Source organism: Mirounga angustirostris, unplaced genomic scaffold, assembly GCF_029215605.1.
Source record: "Mirounga angustirostris isolate CCGP_5_RB_7025 unplaced genomic scaffold, mMirAng1.0.hap1 SCAF_7, whole genome shotgun sequence".
Classification (NCBI taxonomy): domain Eukaryota; kingdom Metazoa; phylum Chordata; class Mammalia; order Carnivora; family Phocidae; genus Mirounga; species Mirounga angustirostris.
Window position 1 is genome coordinate 134,984,737 of NW_026991715.1, and position 22,537 is coordinate 135,007,273.

General features: G+C 35.3%; 1 protein-coding gene across 3 annotated transcripts in view; it reads left to right on the forward strand.

Annotated features, from left to right (window-relative positions):
• Nucleotides 1–22,537, forward strand: part of CDH10 (cadherin 10) — a 113,526-nt gene that overhangs the window by 48,748 nt on the left and 42,241 nt on the right. For 2 of the 3 annotated variants that reach the window (XM_045888108.2, XM_045888115.2), the window contains exons 2-4: nt 8,609–8,903; nt 10,534–10,653; nt 11,081–11,248. In XM_045888108.2, coding sequence (XP_045744064.1) covers nt 8,609–8,903; nt 10,534–10,653; nt 11,081–11,248 — 583 coding nt within the window. The remainder of the gene's footprint in view (nt 1–8,608; nt 8,904–10,533; nt 10,654–11,080; nt 11,249–22,537) is intronic. The other variant, XM_064595611.1, reaches the window with a different exon arrangement.

Genomic DNA, 22,537 nt, shown 5'->3' on the forward strand with positions numbered 1-22,537 from the left:
ACATATCCATATATATACATATTATATATATACACATTCATGCAAATACACAAAAATTATAATTGGAGCACAAAGGAAAAAGAGGTTAATTCAGCCTTACAAAGGAATTTGAAATGACTATGAATCAAAGAAGTGGGGAAGGAAACAAGTTATAGAGGCATGATATTATCTGGGAACTAGGTTTCCTCATTTAATGAAGATGTAACAGTCTTTCAGTCAAGTGAGCAATTCCCTGTCCTGAAGAGAATATCCATCCTGATTTCTCAATTTCCTTTTTCTGTGTGTTGAAAAACATAGAAAGTTGACCTCGAATAGGAGTTTTTAACTTAGTGGTCTGTGACCATATTTCAGAGCATATTTGTACTCTTTTTTTTTTTAATATTTTATTTATTTATTTGACAGAGAGAGGCACAGCGAGAGAGGGAACACAAGCCGGGGGAGTGGGAGAGGGAGAAGCAGGCTTCCCGCTGAGCAGGGAGCCCGATGTGGGGCTCGATCCCGGGACCCTGGGATCATGACCTGAGCCGAAGGCAGACGCTTAATGACTGAGCCACCCAGGCGCCCCATATGTGTACTCTTTGATACTACATATAACATTGTTTTTGTATTTTACACACACACACACACACGTTTATGTAATTTCTTTTATAAGAGCATTCATAGTCCTTTTTAGATTCTCATTTAAGCAGTGCTTCCAAAAATCCAATGCATGTAAAGATCCAAACCCCTTTTCATTTTTCTTGACCATAGCACCTAGAGACAGCAGGTAGCTGCCTGGTCCTTCTCCTTTGGGCATCCAATCATGTACTTGCTACTCTATAGCTTTCAAGATGAAAGCACCTTTACAAGTCTTAGAAACCCAACAGCTTCAATACTGCTTCTGTAACAAAATCTCCAAAACTTCTAAGCCCTAAAATATCGCACTTAGAATTCTCACCATTTCCTTCGACTTACATTAGTTCAACCCAGTTCAAGAAATACTTATTTAAATAAATTTCTTCAATGCATAGCTATCCCTAGCCCTTTCTTTCCTTTTACACCTCCTATTTTCAGCCTTACTGGTGAAAAGGAGGGAGGAAGGGTTCTTAGCTGCCCATATAGCCCATAGAAAAGAAGTGATTGTCCTTTATTAATTCTTGTCTAATTTCTTTTCACCTTATTGATTGAAAATGAAAATCTCTTAGTTTTAGTTATTTTACATTTCCTTAACAACTATTTAGACATGTATTTACATATATTTGTATATTATAAATACAAGGTGCTTAAGAAGACTTCTCCAAGTTTCGGGGAAAAATGAGGTGTAAAATGTTTGATGTCATTCTCACACCACGAGGGGATACTTTGCACAATTTAGTGATTTTCAAAACTATAAGAAGGAAGATGCCAGACTTTTAAAAGAATACGAACCTCCCCTAAAATATTTCCCCAATTATTCTCTTTAGAAAGGATAAACTAATACATCAGAAAGAATATGACTACTGTGTATTATACATACCATTTAAAGCCTTGAAGTAGACAATGTCCTGTAAAACTATGTCTATGGAAAACTTAAATAGATCCCTTCAGTGTAATCTTTGTATCTTTACAGTACTAGCAAAGCAATGCACCCAAGTTGAGACACTTCAAGATGTGTGTTAGCAGCAGTTCTAAAATTGATGTCTTCTTGAATTTTACAACACTCTCTGTAAAGAAATCTGACCTGTTGCAGGGTCTCAAGTAATTTCTAATGGCTTTAAAGAATGCCCCCAAACTACAGGATGATTCCAGATTAGACTCACCAGTTAGGTGGTCAATAAGCAAAAATAACAAAACAAAGCAACAACAACAACAACAACCCCACACAACTTTCAACAGGCTGTACACTTAGAAGACCAAATAGGAAAAGGAAGCCCTAGTTATTGAATCTAGACCCCATTTTCTTCTTGGAGGACCTTCTCTAGGGAACCTCTCAAATGTGGATAATAAACCACTTATTTTCTCTTTCTTCTTTCTTTCTTTCTTTCTTTCTTTCTTTCTTTCTTTCTTTCTTTCTTTCTTTCTTTCTTTTTCTTTCTTTCTTCTTTCTTTTCTTTTCTTTTCTTTTCTTTTCTTTTCTTTTCTTTTCTTTTCTTTTCCTTTCTTTTCTTTTCTTTTTTTTTACCAGACCCAAAGCTAAGCAGACATCATTATCCATCCATCATGTAATCCTCTATGCTTGCCTCTGGTCCCAGAATAAGATTGTTCAGTGAAGTATTTACCAATCTAAATCATATATTTGGGGTATTTTAAAAGGATCATCATTGTTTTAGAATCCATTTCATTGATAAGCTTTAATTTCTTCTCTCCATTTCTATTTTTGAAGGAAAAATTGTTATATTGGGATTGATAAAAATTGGCTGTATTTTTTCTACACCATTAATATTAAAATAATGCCCAGTCTCAATCTGTAAGCTTTTCATCCTCTAGTTCAAGATCTGCAATCCCTCTTCCCTCTTCTTACCCATTCTCAACAAAATAACTATGTATTTATTTCTGACCAGACTCTGTTTACTTGCTTTAATATGCCTTCAGCTGCTTTCTGATGCCAGCCCATCTTTACTACTATTTTTTTATTGGAAAAAATTTGAAGTATTTGATTCAGTGTCTTATTTTGCATTTGATATTGTATTACTCACAAGAGCAATGAGAGCAAAATGCTAATGATGATGCTGCCAGGATAGCACAGCATATTTGCCACATTCAGGATTTTTTTAAAACAAATATAGATATTGTCTGTTTGAAGGAACAACGGGCATAAAATTATCACTGTACATTAGAAAATCCATTCAACAGTTTCTAATATTTTTAAGTCAATGCACACACACACGAAAAATTGTTAAATTCAGATAGTGAATGTTATAGACCTTGTGACTTGTTCATCAAAATTTATCCTTCAAAGAACTAGTCTAGAGGTGCCTGGGTGGCTCAGATGGTTAAGCATCTGCCTTCGGTTCAGGTCATGATCCCAGGGTCCTGGGATCAAGCCCTGCATCGGGCTCCCTGCTCAGCCGGGAGCCTGCTTCTCCCTTTCCCTCTGCTCCTCCCCCTACTCATGCTCTCTCTCTCTCAAATGAATAAATACAACCTTAAAAAAAAATACCTAGTCTAACTGTTATGAATATAATTCTAATATTTTATAAACATAATCCAAATTTTCTCTGCTGCCTTTTTCCAATTTTTGGAATGGAACCAAATATCAACAATTACTAATATCCAAAAAAGTATCTATATTCTGAATGAGAAAGAATCTCACACAGCAACATAGATTCCTCTGAACTAGTAGTAATCACTTTTCTTGGCAGTACTGACAGATATGGTTTTTCACTTTTTTAAAACTTGTTCATTTTCTTCCAGCCAAGGCTGAGAACATAAGGTAAAATCTTTTATCACTTATTCTTTTGGTAATAAATTATTAAAGGGCGCCTGGGTGGCTCAGTTGGTTAAGCGACTGCCTTCAGCTCAGGTCATGATCCCGGAGTCCTGGGATCGAGTCCCACATCGGGCTCCCGGCTCGGCGGAGAGCCTGCTTCTCCCTCTGACCCTATCCCCTCTCATGCTGTATCTCTCTCTCTCTCTCAAATAAATAAATAAATAAATAAATAAATAAATAAATAAATAATCTAAAATATATAAATAAATAAATAAATAAATAAATAAATAAATAATTTAAATTCCCAGTACCTTATAGATACTTTGTTTTTTTTAAAATAATATTTCTTTACTTAATGTGAGGAACTGAAAAATAAAAATGAACTGATATTAAGAGATAAAGATTCCACCAACATAGCAGCTGTCCTGAGGTATAATTTTAATTTAACTTCTGTGTCATAAAACAAAAAAAAACAAAACAAAAAAACAAACTGATCATATCTCAGTTTCTTCCTCTTAAAAAAAAAAAAAAAAGTGGCCTTAAACTAGATAAGCCACAATACCTCTTTTAGGTTACAAACTTTGTTTTAGACAAATACCTTAAGATGACATTTTACATGAAATGTTGTAAAAGTAGAGGAAACCTGCCACATTTAAAATTAACAGGCTTTCATTAAATAACTTGTAGTTAAAGTATTTCTTTAAAATCAATGGATTGTTTAGTTTTAATTATTAAGCACGCTACTCGATACAAGCAAATGGGTTATATAATTAACTACATCTAAATAGAAAAGTTAAATAATAGGAAAATGACTTTTAAATGTGCAGCACAGGACTAGTTGTTCTATTTTCATTAATTGTCATGTATCTTGCCATGTCCTTTATCTGCTTGTGAATTTACAATGAACACAGCAGGTTGTGAATTTTTAATAGGCTTTCCTCAAGGAAAGAAAAGGTCAGTATTAACATAAAATTCTTCTTAAAGATTTGTGGCACAAATGTTTCACACAGGAGAACAGGTGTTACTGAGGAACTAAAGCCACAATAATCTGACATTTTTTTCTATGTTTAAAGAAAACTTAATGTCTCACATAATAAAATAGCACAAGGTCAAATCAATACAAAAGTTATTTCAATGTGGATGCTGTAAGTTACTTGGCACATGATCCATAATCGTATTTCTTGGTAACATAAACAACTGATTTTGTTCAATTAAGTATTTAATAAATCCAAGTATTGATACCTAACATCCAAATAAAAAAAAAAAAAGAGAAGAGTAATGTGAAAGCTATCGTTGCAAGGACTAACTAACCCTGGTCTGATCTTTACTTAGTTAGTAAATGAATCGGAATGTGAAATAAAATTCTATCACACATACAAGGAATGAGGAACAGAGACATTATACCAGGGTAAGGGTGGGAAAAATATACAAAAGAAGGATAATTAAAATAATAAAGAGCAACTTAAAGAGAAGAGAGGACACTTAAGCAGGAGAATATAATTCAAGAATTTTGTCCACTGGTCTCGTTCTGTAACTGTAAGAAATCAGTAATACCAGCATACCTGCTATGAGTTCGCTCTTGTCTTGTGAGCGTTTCAAACATGGTTTCAACTCCCCAGGTCTCAGGGGGTCTAGAAATACATCTCTCTGCCTTACAGTAAATATCTGTTGCAGTTTCTTTCTTGTCCAGTTCCCAAACATGTTTATTTAAATCATATTTTGATTAACACAGGCCAATGGTAATTTGGGCCCCTTATTCTAGTGTTAGTGTTCTGCAAGAAAATAAGATACTTCTTTTTTTTTTTTTTTTTCCACAAGCTCTAATGGTTTAAGAAAAATGCTTTATAAGTCTGGCTTTTTAAGACCAAAACTTATAAATGCATAGGTCTAATTTGTTTCCCTTAATTATAAGGAAGTAGAAATACTTTCATTTCTTAGTTGCGTATAACACCCAGTGCTCATCACAGCACGTGCCCTCCTTTTTTTTTTTTTAGATTTTATTTATTTATTTGACAGAGAGAGAGATAGTGAGAGAAGGAACAAAAGAAGGGGGAGTGGGAGAGGGAGAAGCAGGCTTCCCACTGAGCGGGGAGCCCGATGTGGGGCTTGATCCCGGGACCCTGAGGATCATGACCTGAGCCAAAGGCAGACGCTTAACGACTGAACCACCCAGGCGCCCCCAACACGTGCCCTCCTTAATACTCATTTCTGATTCCTCAAATCACAGTCCAGCTTTTAACCCTCATCTCTCTGATTTTGTTCTACCATGTGCAACTTCCTAATCCCACGGAAACTTCCATAGTATGGGGCCCAATTACAAGACGTAATTTTCTCTTTCTATAGTATAAGTGAAGGTAAAAATCCTGCTGTGATTCATATTTCAAAATTGAACTTTATAATAATTAAGATCTCATCATTCTAGCAATTTTTTTTGCATGTCTAACTGATTAGAATAGCAGAACTGGTCTTAATGATTTACATCTTGCTGTATATCCTTCCCCACTCCAAATCTACATTCTGTATTCACCTAGTGTTCTGTACAGTTTGTAAAAAGCAAAAATTTCCCTAGTTTAAACCTCTACTCATTCTTTATCCAGTAGTTTAAATGATAGTGCCGTAGGAAAGCCTCACATACTGCTGTGGGCTAGTTTTGGAGATGTCTTGTGAATTTCATTTGAATTTTCCATAGCACTAGAATAGAATTGCTGATTAACTTTTAGAAGTACTTGATTCTTATGAGAGTAAGCACATATTTCTCAATTACAATTGTGAATAGACAAAAATGAATAGACAATAAAAGTCATAACTGTTTGCCTCAAACCACAGTTATCTGATCAAATGATTAATAATATTAATAATATCAATAATCTTTTCTTGAATTATTTTGATTCCCAGACAGAATAAGAAACATGCAATGCTTATATCTGCCATTTGGAAAATTGCCATGGTTGCACACTCATGTAATTGGAAAGGTTCCAATTGGCAACTATGTGTATTTTCAATTACTAAAAACATCAATCTTGTGACTTTTTGAGAGTGGTTCCCTGGACAACACAGTCATATGTTACTTCTGAGAGCTTTTTAGCTAACAGCAGATAGTTCTTGAGTTTCTCAACCTTACCTTGTTGTTTATGAATAGCTAAAAATGCAGTAAAAAGCTATTTGTTCCCTGACTTCTCTTTTTCTTTAAAGAGCATATCCATTTGGGTTTTTTTCCCCCATTATATCTGTAATAATGAGTTATTTGTCCAGAAATCAGAAAAACTGAGTTTGATCCAAATTTGATGGCTTAATGTTAATTACTAAAAACCATTAACTAAAGAGTAGACTGCTTTTATAGACCCAACAATAGCCAGTAATACAACATATTAGTTATAGGTGTATGTTTCTAACATGTATTTATTTTAAACAGGTTCAGGTTCATGTAAAAATGATTCCGCAGCCAAGTCCATTGACATAAGCTCCAAAAAAGAAAAAGAAACTTTCAAATAAAAAAATAAAATTCTACTTTAAATAGAAAGTAATCAGTTTAATATTCATATATGCAATTAGATGAAAATGTCTGTTGATGTAAATAAGCTAAAGCAAAATACCGAACCTTATTTAGATAAATATCTAATTCTCTAATTTTTTGCATAATTGAAGGATATTGTCTCCAATTTTAAATTTTCTAGGTTATACCTCATTGTGCCTATTCTGATTTATGACTACATTTTACATGAATTCTTTAAAAAAAATGTTTGCAATGATGTCTAACTTATAATAAATGCCTTATAGAACTTTAGCAAATCTACACATTTTTTCATATTTCTTATCTGATAGAAAAGCAAAATAAAAATTTTAAAAACATAATCTCGTACTGCAAATAATCAAACTATGATCCCAGCATAGAAAATGTTTATTGGTTGGATGGTACAATTAAAGAAAAAGTTACAATCCTTGTATTTTACAAAGCCGTGCTCTGTCCCTCCTATACCTAAGCTCCATCATTCAGGGTAAGAGTTCCATGGAGAGCAGGGGATATTCACATTTGGAACCTACACATCAATTTCCAGATTATATTCAAGGTACCTGGGACCCATTATTCCCTGCCTAGACATCCCCAGCTTGCTTTTAGGTCCAAGGAGGCTCTGTCCTTCAGGTCAGTCACCCAAAAGCCGGACTTACCCACTGTTATATGCATCCTGAACCATGGGGACAGTCCTAGTGGGCATCTATTAAAATACAACATAGATGGAATTTGCCCATGAAAATAAAAATAAATAATAAATAATATATATATTATATATAAGTAAAAATATATATAAATAAAATAAATAATAATAAATAAAAAATGAAAACATGGAATCCTGGGTCTCATTTGCACTGGGATGGGTGACACAGTGGGCTGAAATGTCCACATGAATGCCTGCAACACTCTTTGACATGACGAGTGAATTCTGGAAGATAAGTGTTGTGGGCATAGACAAAGGGCAGGAAACAGACATGTTTTGTATTTATTGCCTTTTTCCTGCACAAAACTTGTTTGAGGTTATTAAGAAGATAGATTTGACAAGGTAGGAGCCTATATAGAGCATATTTTATTGTAGAATTTATTAACATGATTTATAATTTTAAAATAGAGACATCTATTTTTACTCTTTCCCTGAGTCCCAAAAATATCTGTGGGGCAATCTTTTGTGTGTGTGTGTGCATATGTGAACCAAAAATACATAGTGTTTCTAAAATAGGTGCTATGTCTCTTACAACTTTGCCTGTCTTACAGTTAAGACATCTCTAATTCTCCCATGGAAATGCAATAACAAATAATAAATTTATAAGAATTTCCTCAATAATATGAGAGTAAAAGAATTTGCCACTCACGGAAAGAGATGAGAGAAGTAATGTTTACACAAGCATGTCAAGACTGATGATACATGTCTTTGTCAAGAGTTAATTGCTTATGAAAATGGTTATTTACCAAGCAAAGCAAAGAGGGGAACTTGTTTGGTTTATTTTTATTACTTTTTTCCATTTAGAGTTAAAATCATACCGGTATGTGAGAGGCTAGTCTTATTGTTTAAGACATATAGATGAGTGTGTTCATACTTATTCAACTCTCATTTCAAGAACTAAGATAACTGACCCCATTATTTAGTGATGGGACATGAGAGACTTTTAATTCTTTCAGCATTATGTACTTTTAGACATTATCATGGATGTGCTCTTTATTTCCCCTAGCTTCATTCAGACCAAGATAAAGGAGATGGATCACTCAAATATATTTTATCTGGAGATGGAGCAGGTACTCTTTTTATTATTGATGAAAAAACAGGTGACATTCATGCCACAAGAAGAATTGATAGGGAAGAAAAGGCCTTTTATACTCTGCGTGCACAAGCTATTAACAGAAGAACTTTGAGACCAGTAGAACCAGAGTCTGAGTTTGTGATCAAAATCCATGATATCAATGACAATGAGCCAACGTTCCCAGAAGAAATTTATACAGCTAGTGTTCCAGAAATGTCTGTTGTAGGTAAGTTCATTTATAAGTGTTATCATGGTATACAAAAAGTATAAAAAATAATTATCAAGAAATTCTTAAAATACTATGATCATTTAATTGACATCTTCTTTGATTCCCTCCAAAGAGTACTTATTTAATTTCCTCATGTTGAAAATGAGTCAGAAAAAAAAAATCATTTCTTACGTTATGGATTTGTAAATCTTTACAAATAAGTAGATACTTCCCTCAAAAACCCAAGAAAATACCACTGAACTTTAGTAGAAAACTATGAAATACATCCTTGTCACTCAGATTTGTATAACAGCTGTGTAAAATTCTGACACGAAATATATTATAAGCACATTCAGAACGCTGTAATGTATCTGATTCTTTCATATTAAGTATTTTAAAACATCTTTTAATTATAATCATTATATGTAAAACTCCGCTGATATAAATCCGTTATTCAAATAAACCAGTTGAAATTCCACAATCACATACTGATACAGAATTGAAAATTTAGGTTGTAGAATCTGTAAGACAGAAGGCATGATAAAGCTGTAAGTATAATATTCAAGATAATGAAATTTTCTTTTTCATTGGAAATAAATGAAAGTTGTATTTGTAAGCAAAGAAAGTTCAGACTACTTTATTTTTTTTTTACTAAATAGAGAATGACAAAAAAATAATTATCAGGAAGCAATGATAACATTTTTTAGAGATATATATTTAGCTTTGTAGAATAGATTTATTTCTCAAATGTGGGAGAAGTCATATAAACCGATGAAATAATTCTGATACTTTTAACAGTTGTAACAGCACATTTTCAATTCTGCATTTCTCAAAAGCATTGTTCTGGGATTATTATTATTTTTTTAAAGATTTTATTTATTTATTTGACAGAGAGAGAGACACAGCGAGAGAGGGAACACAAGCAGGGGGAGTGGGAGAGGGAGAAGCAGGCTTCCCGCGGAGCAGGGAGCCCGATGCGGGGCTCGATCCCAGGACCTGGAATCATGACCTGAGCCGAAGGCAGATGCTTAATGACTGAGCCACCCAGGCGCCCCTGTTCTGGGATTATTATTTAATATTTACTTCACTAAATCCCAAGTACTTTGGCAATTGCTTTAGTATAAAGCCCTTTTATATTTTTTGAACTTTATTAAATAGCTTTTAATAGTTCATGGAACTTGGGATCATCTTGGATTGTTTCTAAATTTAGAATTTAATCTATTCATAAAATTGTATTCTAGAGCAGATGTTAATTATTTTTACAGTTAATTAGTGGGCAGGAGGAAAGAAGAGCACACCTACTCCTTTGTGATCAGATATGCCCTTTACACTAAACAAATATATTATGTGAAAATGAATTTAAATATCAAACCTGAGCATTTGCAGAGTAACTGCATTTATTATAATCTGATACATTGTAGCATTACTTATGCATGCATGAAAATATACCTGTTGGCTAACTATGTAGCTGAATTCACAATTTTCCTGTAATAACACTATAAATATGATTTTCTTGTCAATTATATATAAATATTTCTTTAAGAGGTCATTATTAAAGCCAAAAATCATTCAAGTCTTCCATGAAAACCAGTGCTTTTGCTCCTCCTTCTGGTACTGTGCAGAACTAAGCTGAATTTGGATACTTCAGGTACTTCTGTGGTGCAAGTCACAGCTACAGATGCCGATGACCCTTCCTATGGGAACAGCGCCAGAGTTATTTACAGCATACTTCAAGGGCAGCCTTATTTCTCTGTGGAGCCTGAAACAGGTCAGGAATCATGAATCAGTGTTTGTTCATTTAAGTCTTTATGATCTTTATAAGTAGAAAAAAGGTGGGAAAATAAGAACATTAACAGTAATACTTACAGAAGAATAATGATGCCACACTTAAAGATTTAAGAATTCAAAGTTGAATGATTGAGTGAGCTGATCAAAATATACCTGATTTTTATGTTTTTTTTACCTATGAGTTTAGGCAACTAAATAGCACATATGACCTTCTTTAGGTAATAGAAAAACCACGCAAATGGTAAAATATTTACATTGAATCACTTCTGCAATTTCTAGACAATAAAAATTAATAGCAAAAGCATACTTTGTCTTTCAAAAATCACTAGATAGATAATTTGTGGTCTTAGTCAACTACTAGTTGAGATTTTAATGAGGATAACAGAAGTTTTTATATTTTCTTCAAGGTATCATCAGGACTGCTTTACCAAACATGAACAGAGAAAACAGGGAGCAATATCAAGTGGTAATCCAGGCCAAAGATATGGGCGGCCAGATGGGAGGCTTATCGGGGACTACCACGGTGAACATCACACTGACAGATGTAAATGACAATCCACCTCGCTTCCCCCAGAGTAAGCTGCCTTTCATGGTCCTTTCCATAGGGCAAAAGCTTTGGACTGAAAAGAGAAAAGTAAAAAGCAATTGTCAATCATCTAATTTTCAAAACATTGAAAATGTGCTACAAATGTGAAGAAAAGGTGCATATGCTGATGAATTCACTGTTACTAAAATATAAAAATTAAATATTTCAGACATATTTCATTTACAAGCTGGGGATCTGTGATCACAAAACCTGCATCTATGACTGTAATCCAAGAACTGTTTCTTTTAGTTAGCAAAAGGAAATAATGTTTTATTGGAAAACAAAGCCCTGCTTCTACAATGAATGTGTTTATTTCCACTTAGAATTTAATAAGAAGGATCCTAACTTGAGGGTAAAATTTTTCAGTAAAATATCTAATTTGTCATAATATGAAGACTTAGCCAGAAAGGGCGATAGAGGCCAGAACCTAATAAACTAATCAGACTTGCATTTAATATCACTGGGTCAGACTTGCAGTTACTATTTCTGTGTTTGGAATGGTAATCATACTATAAGATTTTTTTATACTAAAACATTTTGTATTCCTGACCTATTTAGTTATAAAACACTAAATCTATTTAATGCTACTGTTTTCTACTTCGATCTATTTTTGTTATAAAATGAAACCTTCAAATTCTCAAAAGAGATCAAGAATAGGTTAGGAACCATTAGATTCTGACCATATAATACATGTATTTATTCTCTCTTTTTATACAAATTTGGTAGAAATGAACGGGCACTCCCAAGAATCAGAAAATTTCCCGCTGACGTGAAAGATCCTATACTTCAAGATGAAATTTATGTTGTTAGAAAAGTGGCATAGGGGCCCCTGGGTGGCTCAGTCATTAAGCGTCTGCCTTCCGCTCGGGTCATGATCCCAGGGTCCTGGGATCGAGCCCCGCATCGGGCTCCCTGCTCAGCGAGAAGCCTGCTTCTCCCTCTCCCACTCCCCCTGCTTGTGTTCCCTCTCTCACTGTGTCTCCCTCTGTCAAATAAATAAATAAAATCTTAAAAAAAAAAAAAAACTGAAAAAAAATGTGGCATAGTATGCAGGCTGTAGTAGGATCTGTGTCCTTAAGTTTAGAATTTGCTATGTATTAACTTCTAAATTGATCCCCCAATTTTAGTTTGGTTTTAGCTTAAATACTTGTATGATACCATATTAAAATGTAGCTTTTTGTGATATTTATATTTTTATACTAAAGACTACAATGCAGAAGGATTTAGGGTCTAAGAATTCACTCTATTATTTTGACTGTTTAAAAGCATTTTGCTTTTTTTCTATGCTATTTTTATCTAACTTTGATTATTAATAATAGTGATGATTTTTTTTTTAAGATTTTATTTTATTTTTTTGACAGAGAGAGACACAGCGAGAAAGGGAACACAAGCAGGGGGAGTGGGAGAGGGAGAAGCAGGCTTCCTGTGGAGCAGGGAGCCCGACGCGGGGCTTGATCCCAGGACCCTGGGATCATGACCTGAGCCGAAGGCAGACGCTTAACCGACTGAGCCACTCAGGCGCCCCAATAATAGTGATGATTTGAATTGAATTGTTTAAAATCATGTGTATAGGAAAATTATAAAATTCACATAGAATTTTTTTTGAGCAGACTAATCTTTTGCTTATTATTTGTGATGATCCTTTTGTTGGATATTAAGTTATATGCCCATTAGGTCTGCTGTTGTGGTGTTTGGCCCAAAACACAGAGCAAAGAGTATTCATTTATGCCCTTTTCAAATAATCAGATTGCAGCTCCAGATTACCTGTAGCATGGGCAGGGAAAAGAAAACCAATAACAATCCCTAATGGTTCTTTTAGAATAAATCTGAAGATATGCCTAGTTGCATTAAAATACAAATTTCACATTTTGTATATATTTCTGACCACCTCTTAGCATGAATTTATTATCAGGAGAATGAACATGCAAATCTAGGAGAATAAACCATAACTAATTAATCACATTATCCACAATAAGCAAAAGTAGTCCTCAAAAAAGTATTTTGTCAATAATAAATGACCATTAAGGGGAGTATTATATTTTAAATGCTCAGGAACATATATACACATATGTCAAAAACACAGCTCATCTAAAAATGGTGCATCCAATTAAGCAAATTAGTAGATTCTAATTAAAGGCAAAAAATAGATATTTGAAAAATAATAATGTCCAATGAAAATTATTCATTTTATATTCTTTCATCTACTACAACTACCTTTATTAATTCATTCGATAATTATTTCCTTTCCTTTTGTGAAGTCAGAATTTATGATTGGTATCTGATAGTCACCTTACACAAGCCCTAACGTAATTATAATAGTCATAGCCCTGGTAATAATAATGATATAATAATAATAATAATATAATGATGATAATAAAAAGAATCATCAACATAACCTATTTTCTGAATAACATTTTTGGGGGGACACTGTACTGAGTTATTTATTGACCTACTTTATTTAATCCCAAAAACTCATTCAGCTCAGTATTATGATCTCCATTTTACAAATGGGGAAACCAAGGTTATAGATGCTAAGGCCAAACTATAAGTAATGAAAGAGGTGGGTTGAAATCCATGTCCAACCCCCTATGTACAATACAATACATTTAGTGGAATTTTAGAGTACCTTGTATCTTGCCTCATTATTTTTTAATTATAGATAGAAACATAATTTGTAGATTTTTATTTTCTCAATTATCTTTTCTGCTATGAATATTTGAAACCATATCTTACTATTGGGAACACTCAGTCATGGCAATTAGAATGTTACTTGATAGTCTAAGTCATCTAATATCCAGAAAACTAGTTTTTAATTTCTAATCATTTCATTAAATAACCAGTGTTTGGAGAGAGTTCCACACTTTATGAAGACCATATGCAGCATAACATTGAGAACTCAGAACTAACCTATTTAGACCCCTTGTTGTTGTTATTATTATTATTATTATTATTATATCCACTGTATGGAAAAATGAAGGCGATTCAGAGTGGAAATGATAAAGACAACAAACAAATGCTGCTTAATAGAAATATAATGCAAACCAAAAAAGTATGTGTCACATATGTAATTCTAAAATTTTTTATCAGCCATATAAAAAAGTTAAAAGAAGCAGAAGACATGTATTTTTACCATATATTTTCTTTAGCCCAATATTGTCCTTTATACATACCAATATGAAACTTATTCAGATATTTTATATTCTTTTTTCCCCATAATTCTTTGAAATACCCACTTATATCAAGTATTTTCTAGTTGTTCTCAAGTCTCAATTCAGACTAACCACATTTCTTGTCAATAGCTACATGAGGTTTAGTAGCTTGGCTAGCGGCTGCCATATGGGACAGATCTGCAGCAGACTGTGAGTCATTCTGCATGAGTCCCAATGCTGTCTTCTTCACTTAGTAGCTTTCTCATGTTGGTCAGTTAAACTGAACCCTCTATTTTTCAGTGCCATTCAGTAAACCTGGATAGCAGTGCATACTCCGTGGAACAGTGTAAGACTGAACAATTTGACATCTGTGAAGCACTTGGCTCAATGGCTGGCACTAGCGTACTTATGGGTTCAGTAATGTTGATTTGTGCAAGTACTGCTCTATTACTATTATTAGTCAATGTTATAAAAGTAGCCTCAGAACTTAAATGTCCATGTAGATTGGCTGATCCAAATTCAACATTTCCCAGAATGCTATATCTGTGGAAGATAAACATCTCAGTCATTTAGAAGGACAGGGAGAGGTGGAAACTCAGATGTCCTGCTTCATTGTTTACCTTATTTCATTGTGTGGCTCTACAGCAGTCATTCTCAGTCAGGGACAATTTTGCCACCCAGAGAACATTTGGTAATGTCTTGAGACATTTTTGCTTGTCTCAACTGGGGGCTACTCCTAGCATCTATTGGGTAGAAGATAGGAATGCTGGTTGACATCCTTACAACTCACATGAAAAAGAGTAACTTGGCCCAAAATGTCAACAGTGCTGTGGTTAGGAAACTTTGATATGTTATATGAGGATCTGTTCAAGTAAAATCATAAATTCATTTACCTAAAAATATTTATTGGGAAAACATGCTTATACCAAACACTATTATAGAAATGAGATATATGAATTTTGTCAAAAAAAAAAAAAAGAAAGTAAGTCCTGGTTTTTGTCACTATAACCTTTCATTACAGTAGGGGAGGCGGATCAGATGTAAGTAAAAATATTATATACATACGAGGTCTTGGCTCAGTCATGGATAAAAATATGAACATGTGTGTGCCACAGGGAAGAATAAGGGAAGGTCTTGTTCAAGAGGTAATATTTTATCCAAACATGGCAAGATGAAATAGACCCAGCCATAGAAAGAGATGGGAAAAGCCACCAACCAGAGGTAATGGCATGTGAGAGACAATAAGATTGGAAATTGAGTGATGGATGTCAAGAACTAAAGATGGTGTGGCTGGATCATACCAAACAACAGGAGGTTGGTGGGAGATTAGATCAAAGAGCTCTACACTCACAGGGACTTTGACAGTAGTAAATTTTTATTGGTATTAACAAACAGCGAACTTAGGTCAGGTATGCCTGACGTAAGTTATCATCATGGTCTTGTGCTGTTAGAGGTGTATGGAGAGGTGAACATTAATATAACATGGGCACTCGCCTTTGGTCTGATTCCAAAAGAGGCAATGGGTTAGAAGATTAGGGGGCACCTGAAAACTGAGTTCCAAAAGTATTTTCTGCTATTTTGCTCTAGATACTAACTTGTATTATCCACTCTTAAAAAGATACCTCTGTTGAAATTGTCTCATAGTCCTGGGTTAGTTCAAGTGACATAATTTAATTTTTAAAACAATAAGTGAAGAACAAAAATCTATTGCTTACCTTCCACTGACAAGCACTGTGTTTGCACCTAGCACATGAAGATTAATGTCTTGATTCCTGATTACGAGTGGCTTATTGTCTAGCAGGGGAGAGAATATTTCATTAGGAAATCGTGTGTGATAAAGGAAGTATGCACAGAATGCAATGGGCAAACAGAAGAGCAGCACTTATCCAAACAGGGGGGCGAGGGTCTGAGTACATCATTTACAGTGGAAGCTTTTTTTGGAGAACTTCTCTCTCTCTCTTTCTTTTTTTAAAGGCTTATTTATCTTAGAGAGGGAGAGAGTGAGGGAGAGAGCATGGGCATGGGGAGGGGCAGAGGGAGAAAAAGAACCTCAAGAGACTTCGTACTGAGTGTGGAGCCCAACATGGGGCTTGATCCCAGGACCCTGAGATTATGACCTGAGCCTAAGAATCAGATGCTTAACTGACTGAGCCACCCAGGAGCTCTTGGAGAACTTACCTCTTGATTTAAGTCTTTTCTTAAAATTACTACTTAAAACTATATGCCATAAAGAGAGGAAAAGAAGAGTTCACCAAGTTGGAAATTAACAAGGTTCTAATTTATGAAAGGGCATATTCTGTGATTCTGTGCAGGAAAAAAAAAATGACAAATGCTTCAAAGTGGTCGTGAAGATTTTTTGGTGATGAAATAGTACATGCTTTTAATGTTTGTTTTTCTGTATTTTTTTATTTTTATATATTTTTGTAACTCAATAATGCTAAAAAAAAAAAAAAACACAGAATAACAGAATAGAAAGGACAAAAGTGGCAGTTGTTTCCAAGAAGTCCAATTAAAGGAGCACAGGATAGCAGTTATTGGAATTTACATAATGGGAGTAATCGTGGATGATCTTCCCCAGTTGGTTTTAGTTGCAATCATTTTGGAAGAAGCTGGCGGATATTAAGCTGAGGAATAAAAGAAAAGCAGGAAGAGGATTGAAGAAATAATGCCCGTACTTTAAGAAGCTAAGATGAACAAGAAAATAAAATAGAAAAAGAATATATTATAGTAGTTAGAAAGAAATCTTGAATTAAGGGTGGTTTGGTAGATAATTTCTGAAAGCCTCCTATAGCCCAGGCACTAAGTGGGAATTAGGCTACAGTGGCCAACAAAGGACTGAGCTCCTGGTTCAAGGTGTAGACAATAAAGTGATAAGGACATGAATATAATGTGATGCCTGCTGGTATGGTAAGGGCTGTGAGGAACATAAAGCAGGTAAGGGGCTAAAGAATGGCAGGGGTGGTCTTTTAGGGAGTATGATTGGGGGGCTTGTCTAAGGAGGCCTGTATAATTTCAGAAACTGAAAATGCATAAAATTAGGCAATTTAGCTTCTCTAGACCTGGGTTCCTACATATAAAATACTGAGGGTGTTACAGCTAAGAAATAAGGTCACATATGTACAATGTCTTCAGTAGTAACTGTGATATATAATAGGTTCTTGATAAAAATGGATTTCCTCCCCTTCCCTTTTCCTTCTCCAGGAGTATAACTAATGTTTCTGATCTTACTGTTTTCCTGTCTCTGATGCCCTGCTGCTGTTCTTTTGTGGCCAAAGATGAAATAAAAGCACCTTAAGCCTGGAGAGACCTATAACCTCAGAAGCCACAACAAAATGAATGTGCTTAGCTCACAAGAACAAATGAATACTTGCATGAATGAGGCCTCCAGAGCACCTTTTCCCGCTCTTCGACCAGTCAAATGTTCAGTGGTCCTTGAATGTTGCGGTTTCATTGTGTTAACACAGAAGGTGTTACACTTCCTCCTCCGAAATCTAAGCTCCTGATATCCTGCCTGAATAGTTAGTCTCTTTCATCCCATTTCCTTTCTTCTTTCCCTAAACTCAGAAAAGCAAAATACGCTTCATGGAAGAGGTCTATGAAAAGATTAAAGTACTGAAACCTGATCACTGTAGGGCTTGGCAAAACCAACTGGGACAAGATTTGTGTCCAATGGCTTTCTTGTTTTTAAAGATTTATTTAGGGGTGCCTAGGTGGCCTGGTCAGTTAAGCATTTCCCTTCCGCTCGGGTCATTATCCCAGGGTCCTGGGATCCAGCCATGTATCGGGCTCCCTGCTCGGCAGAGTCTGCTTCTCCCTCTTCCTCTGCCACTCCCCCTACATGTCCTCTCTTTCTTTTTCTCTCTCTCTCTCTCAAATAAATAAATAAAATTTTTAGAAAAAGATTTATTTATTTGAGAGAGAGAGAACAAGCAGGGGGAGGGGCAAAGGGAGAGGGAGAGATAATCGCAATAGACTCCCCGCTGAGGGCGGAGCCTGACTTGTGGGTGGGGAGGCAGGATCTCTTGACCCTGAGATCAGGACCCCATCATGACCTGAGCTGAAACCAACAGTCGGACGCTAAACCGACTGAGCCACCCAGGCACCCTGGCTTTTTTTTTAAGCATCTCTTGGAAAATGTTATGATAACTGATTTTCACCCACAACAGTGTAAGTGATTAAGGAATATCTGATCTGCAGAGACCAGGCTAGTCCCACTATCTTTGCCTTAATAATAGCAGAGAATGCTGTTGGATGAGACTCTCAAATCCATTAAACATAATAAAAGAGACATCAAGAAGGAAGGTCCAGGCTTAGAGAAAAAGCATTTACAAAAGCACTTATGCAGCCGCTGGTGCCTAGGTCTTGGCTCTAGTTTTTCGATGAGACAATATTTCACTAGGACTCAAGAAGAAGGAAGGAAACTAAACATCTGATACCCAGGCAAAAAGCTCTAAGCCACAAATGAGCCTACTCGAGGGCATAGTTCAGGACCATTGCTCTTTATTCACATTTAGATGATTTCCCACACATCCTATCACAGAAACAAAAGGCAGGGAGAGTAGATTATTTTAACATCATCTTAACTGTGGGTATGGGCTCCTGAGAAAACCAACTGTTACAGAAGTATGCCCTTCATCTACTTAGTATTGAGTCACAGACATGTTTGCACCAAGCTTACAAGTGGGCATCAGGGAGAAGTAAATAGTACATTTCTGTAATGTCAGTTAAGATGAGACTTTTTTTTGGGGGGGGGGGGAGATTTATAAAATGCAAACAAACTGAGTGATAGTTTTATTTGTATTTATTGTTGACTCTCTTAAGATAAGTTTTAGGACATTTTGCATGTAGATAATCTTCAAATATATGAGAATTTGACATGATAATGTATGATGTAAGTTTCCAGCTCTATCCCAGGCACACTCAAAAGAGTGAATTTATTGCTGTCTACTATATTTTTTTGCCATGAAATATTAATAGTAACAAAAATCAGTTATTCATTGGTGTCAACGTCTAGTGCGTTGGGGTCCCTGGGTAAGGGTCTACGAAATCACCAGGACATAGGGGATGCAGAGCAAAGGCAGCACTTGCAACTGCATACTGCCGTTTATTTCTCACATAGCTATATACTCGCAGAGATCAGATAAACATAACAATGTATACTTAAAGTATCAAGCCAACATCTGTGAAGTGAAATATACACGAAATGCAATAAGAACAAAATACATCCTGTTTATGCTTGCAGAATAAAGAATTCTCTTAGCCATCCTTCCTTTGGAGACATGTTCTTTGTCTTTAGAAAGAACACTTCGGTTTAGAAAGATACACTTTAAGCTAGGCAAGAGCCACTTCCTGCTGATCCAGGCATTTAGGCCTTGCAACATGAGGTAAGGGGAAGAGAACATTTTCTCCTCCTGGCCTAGGCCTGCCTGGCCGACCTTAACCTCAGTGCAGTCCTCAAATGACCCTGGCCTGCAAGGGGTCTACAAGCCTACACCATCTCACATTGGGTTATTCATTCTGAAAATTAACACAGAATTTCCCTCTTATAGGAAAGTTTCTATTAAGATAAATTATAGGTAATGGGACACTTTGGGTGTACAAATAAACTTAATGAGACTCTAATTTTCTGACTATTTTAATACCATTTCTGTGTATTCCCATCAAAGTATATCTAAAGATTATACACAACTATAGCCAATTCAGAAGCGATAGTAAACAATTCCAGAATCACTCAGAGTCTACAGAAAGATTTCATATGTGTATTTATGTGTTTTATCTGATGACCTAGATTGGCCACTGACTTTTTTTTTTATTTATTTTATGTATTTGACAGAGAGAGACACAGCGAGAGAGGGAACACAAGCAGGGGGAGTGGGAGAGGGCGAAGCAGGTTTCCCCGCGGAGCAGGGAGCCCGATGCGGGGCTTGATTCCAGGACCCTGGGATCATGACCTGAGCCGAAGGCAGACACTTAACGACTGAGCCACCCAGGTGCCCCAACCACTGACTTTATTTAGCCTATTAAATTACATAAATATGGGTTATCTGGTTTGCCTAAACTTAAATAAAATAAAGCAGAATTAAAAATAATAGTAATAGGCACAGTGTTACAACATTTACTAAACACTATAAAATATCATACAAGCATCAGTTCATTAAAACTTCACATTTATATAATTATAATAATATAACAATATAATTGCTTATGCCTTTTTATTAATTAAAAAAAAAAACAGAAACTTGTCAACTTAAGTTACTTGTTCGAAGTTATACAACTGGGAAATAAATAAAAGTCAGATTGGGGATCAAGTTTCTTTGGCTCAAAAACCACTACACCAAGAAAGAAGCTGGTACATCAGAGATTCTCTTTATCTTCCCTGGAGCATTTTGCTTTTCATTAATTCCGTGATTCACTATTTGCATATAGATTATATAGACAACTTTAGATAGAGTATACTAAATTCTTAAAATGTCTATGAATTTTATACAAACAGGGAAATGAAACCTTTATTGGTTGGTGCTTTTGCAATACTCAGGGACCAAACATGACTGACTTTTTTGCTGGGATCCTTATACTCCTTGGACAGATAAACAAGTTTGCATGAAACAAGGTCTTTCAAGGAAATGTCTATATGATATACGTAGGGATTTAAGACCCGTACATTCAGTGAGCTGTGAGACTACCATAATCCCTGCCTGGTACAAGAGAGATTTGATTTAATAAGTGCTGATTTTCGCTTTGTAAATAGAGTCAACCTCTCCTCTACTGAGGATTCCAAGGTAATGTAGGCCTCGGGCTGATCTGCATATTTTAAAATTATCAAGCACCTTTCAACTAGAGCAACAGTTAGGTATGTCCCAAGGAAAATGCTTTAGCATGAGAAAGAAGGAACGGAATTGAAATTTGTCTCCTTTTCCCTTTTTCTGTTCTATAATTTATATTGGTTAGATATAACTGTGGTTTTTACTGTGACCACCAAAATATTTGTAGGCTTCTTCCCCATGGTTCTAAAAACTGTAGTTTATAAGAATTACAAATAAATGGTGTTATAGAAGCATTCCTTGTTTATAAAACACTGACTGAAGCCCTACAGTGTGGGCAGGAACTATGCTAGGAAATATTAATAAATTAATAAATAGGGATATGAGATACAGGATACATCCACAAATGGTTTGTATTTTGAAAAGTTGTATAGACACAAGTTCTCTCTTTCCCTTTCTCTCTCTCTCACACACACACATGCACACATATACACATATCTAGCCTTGTTTGTTACACTGTAGTTTCTCTCACACCCATTGTCTTCCTCACTTCTTTTCTTTCTTTTGTATGTAGATATAGATTAAGTGTATATACATATGCATAAGTATAAGTATATGTACACATATATGTACACATGCACATGTATGTGCCCATATGTATATGTTATGTGCACACATAGAATTGGAGAATGATGCAGTACGATCCATGCTATAACTGCCCATTAAAGTCTAAATCATAAAATGATAAACTCTTCAGATGTAAATGGATCAGGAAAGAGAAAATTATTTGGGAGTTGTCTAGGTAGGAAAACTAGGGGCATGGTGGGGGGGGAGCTTTTCGTTAGGAAGGACAGGAAGATAAAAGGTCGTATCAGGGAAATGAGTACGATTTGGTGTGACTGGACCCCAGGGTTGGCAGCAGGGATGGTGAGATGAGAAGGCAGTGTTAGCATCAGGAAAAGGGATAGATATAAAAATAAAATGCCATATATATTATCTAAACGAACATTTTTTAAGAGACCACCAGGCACCTTCTTCCTTTTGGCTAATTATCCTGGCAACAATGTAGCACACTGTCGGATCACAGGAGCAAAAGTTGATGAGAGTCTGAACAAATGCTGAGGAGAAGAGGGGTTTGAGATATATTTAAGTGGGCGATCCACAGGACTTAGTAATTAGGTCGGTAAAAGGTTTGAGGGAGAGAGGAGGGTGAAGGAAAAAGCTATTTTCTAGCTTTCTACCAGAAGAACTTGTTTGAAGAGAGAGACAGGGATTTCAATTTGATTTGAACATTTTGAATTGAGATGCCTGTGGAAAGACAGTGGGTTTTAAGTATCTAGTAGTGAGATATGTTGATCTCAGGTAGAC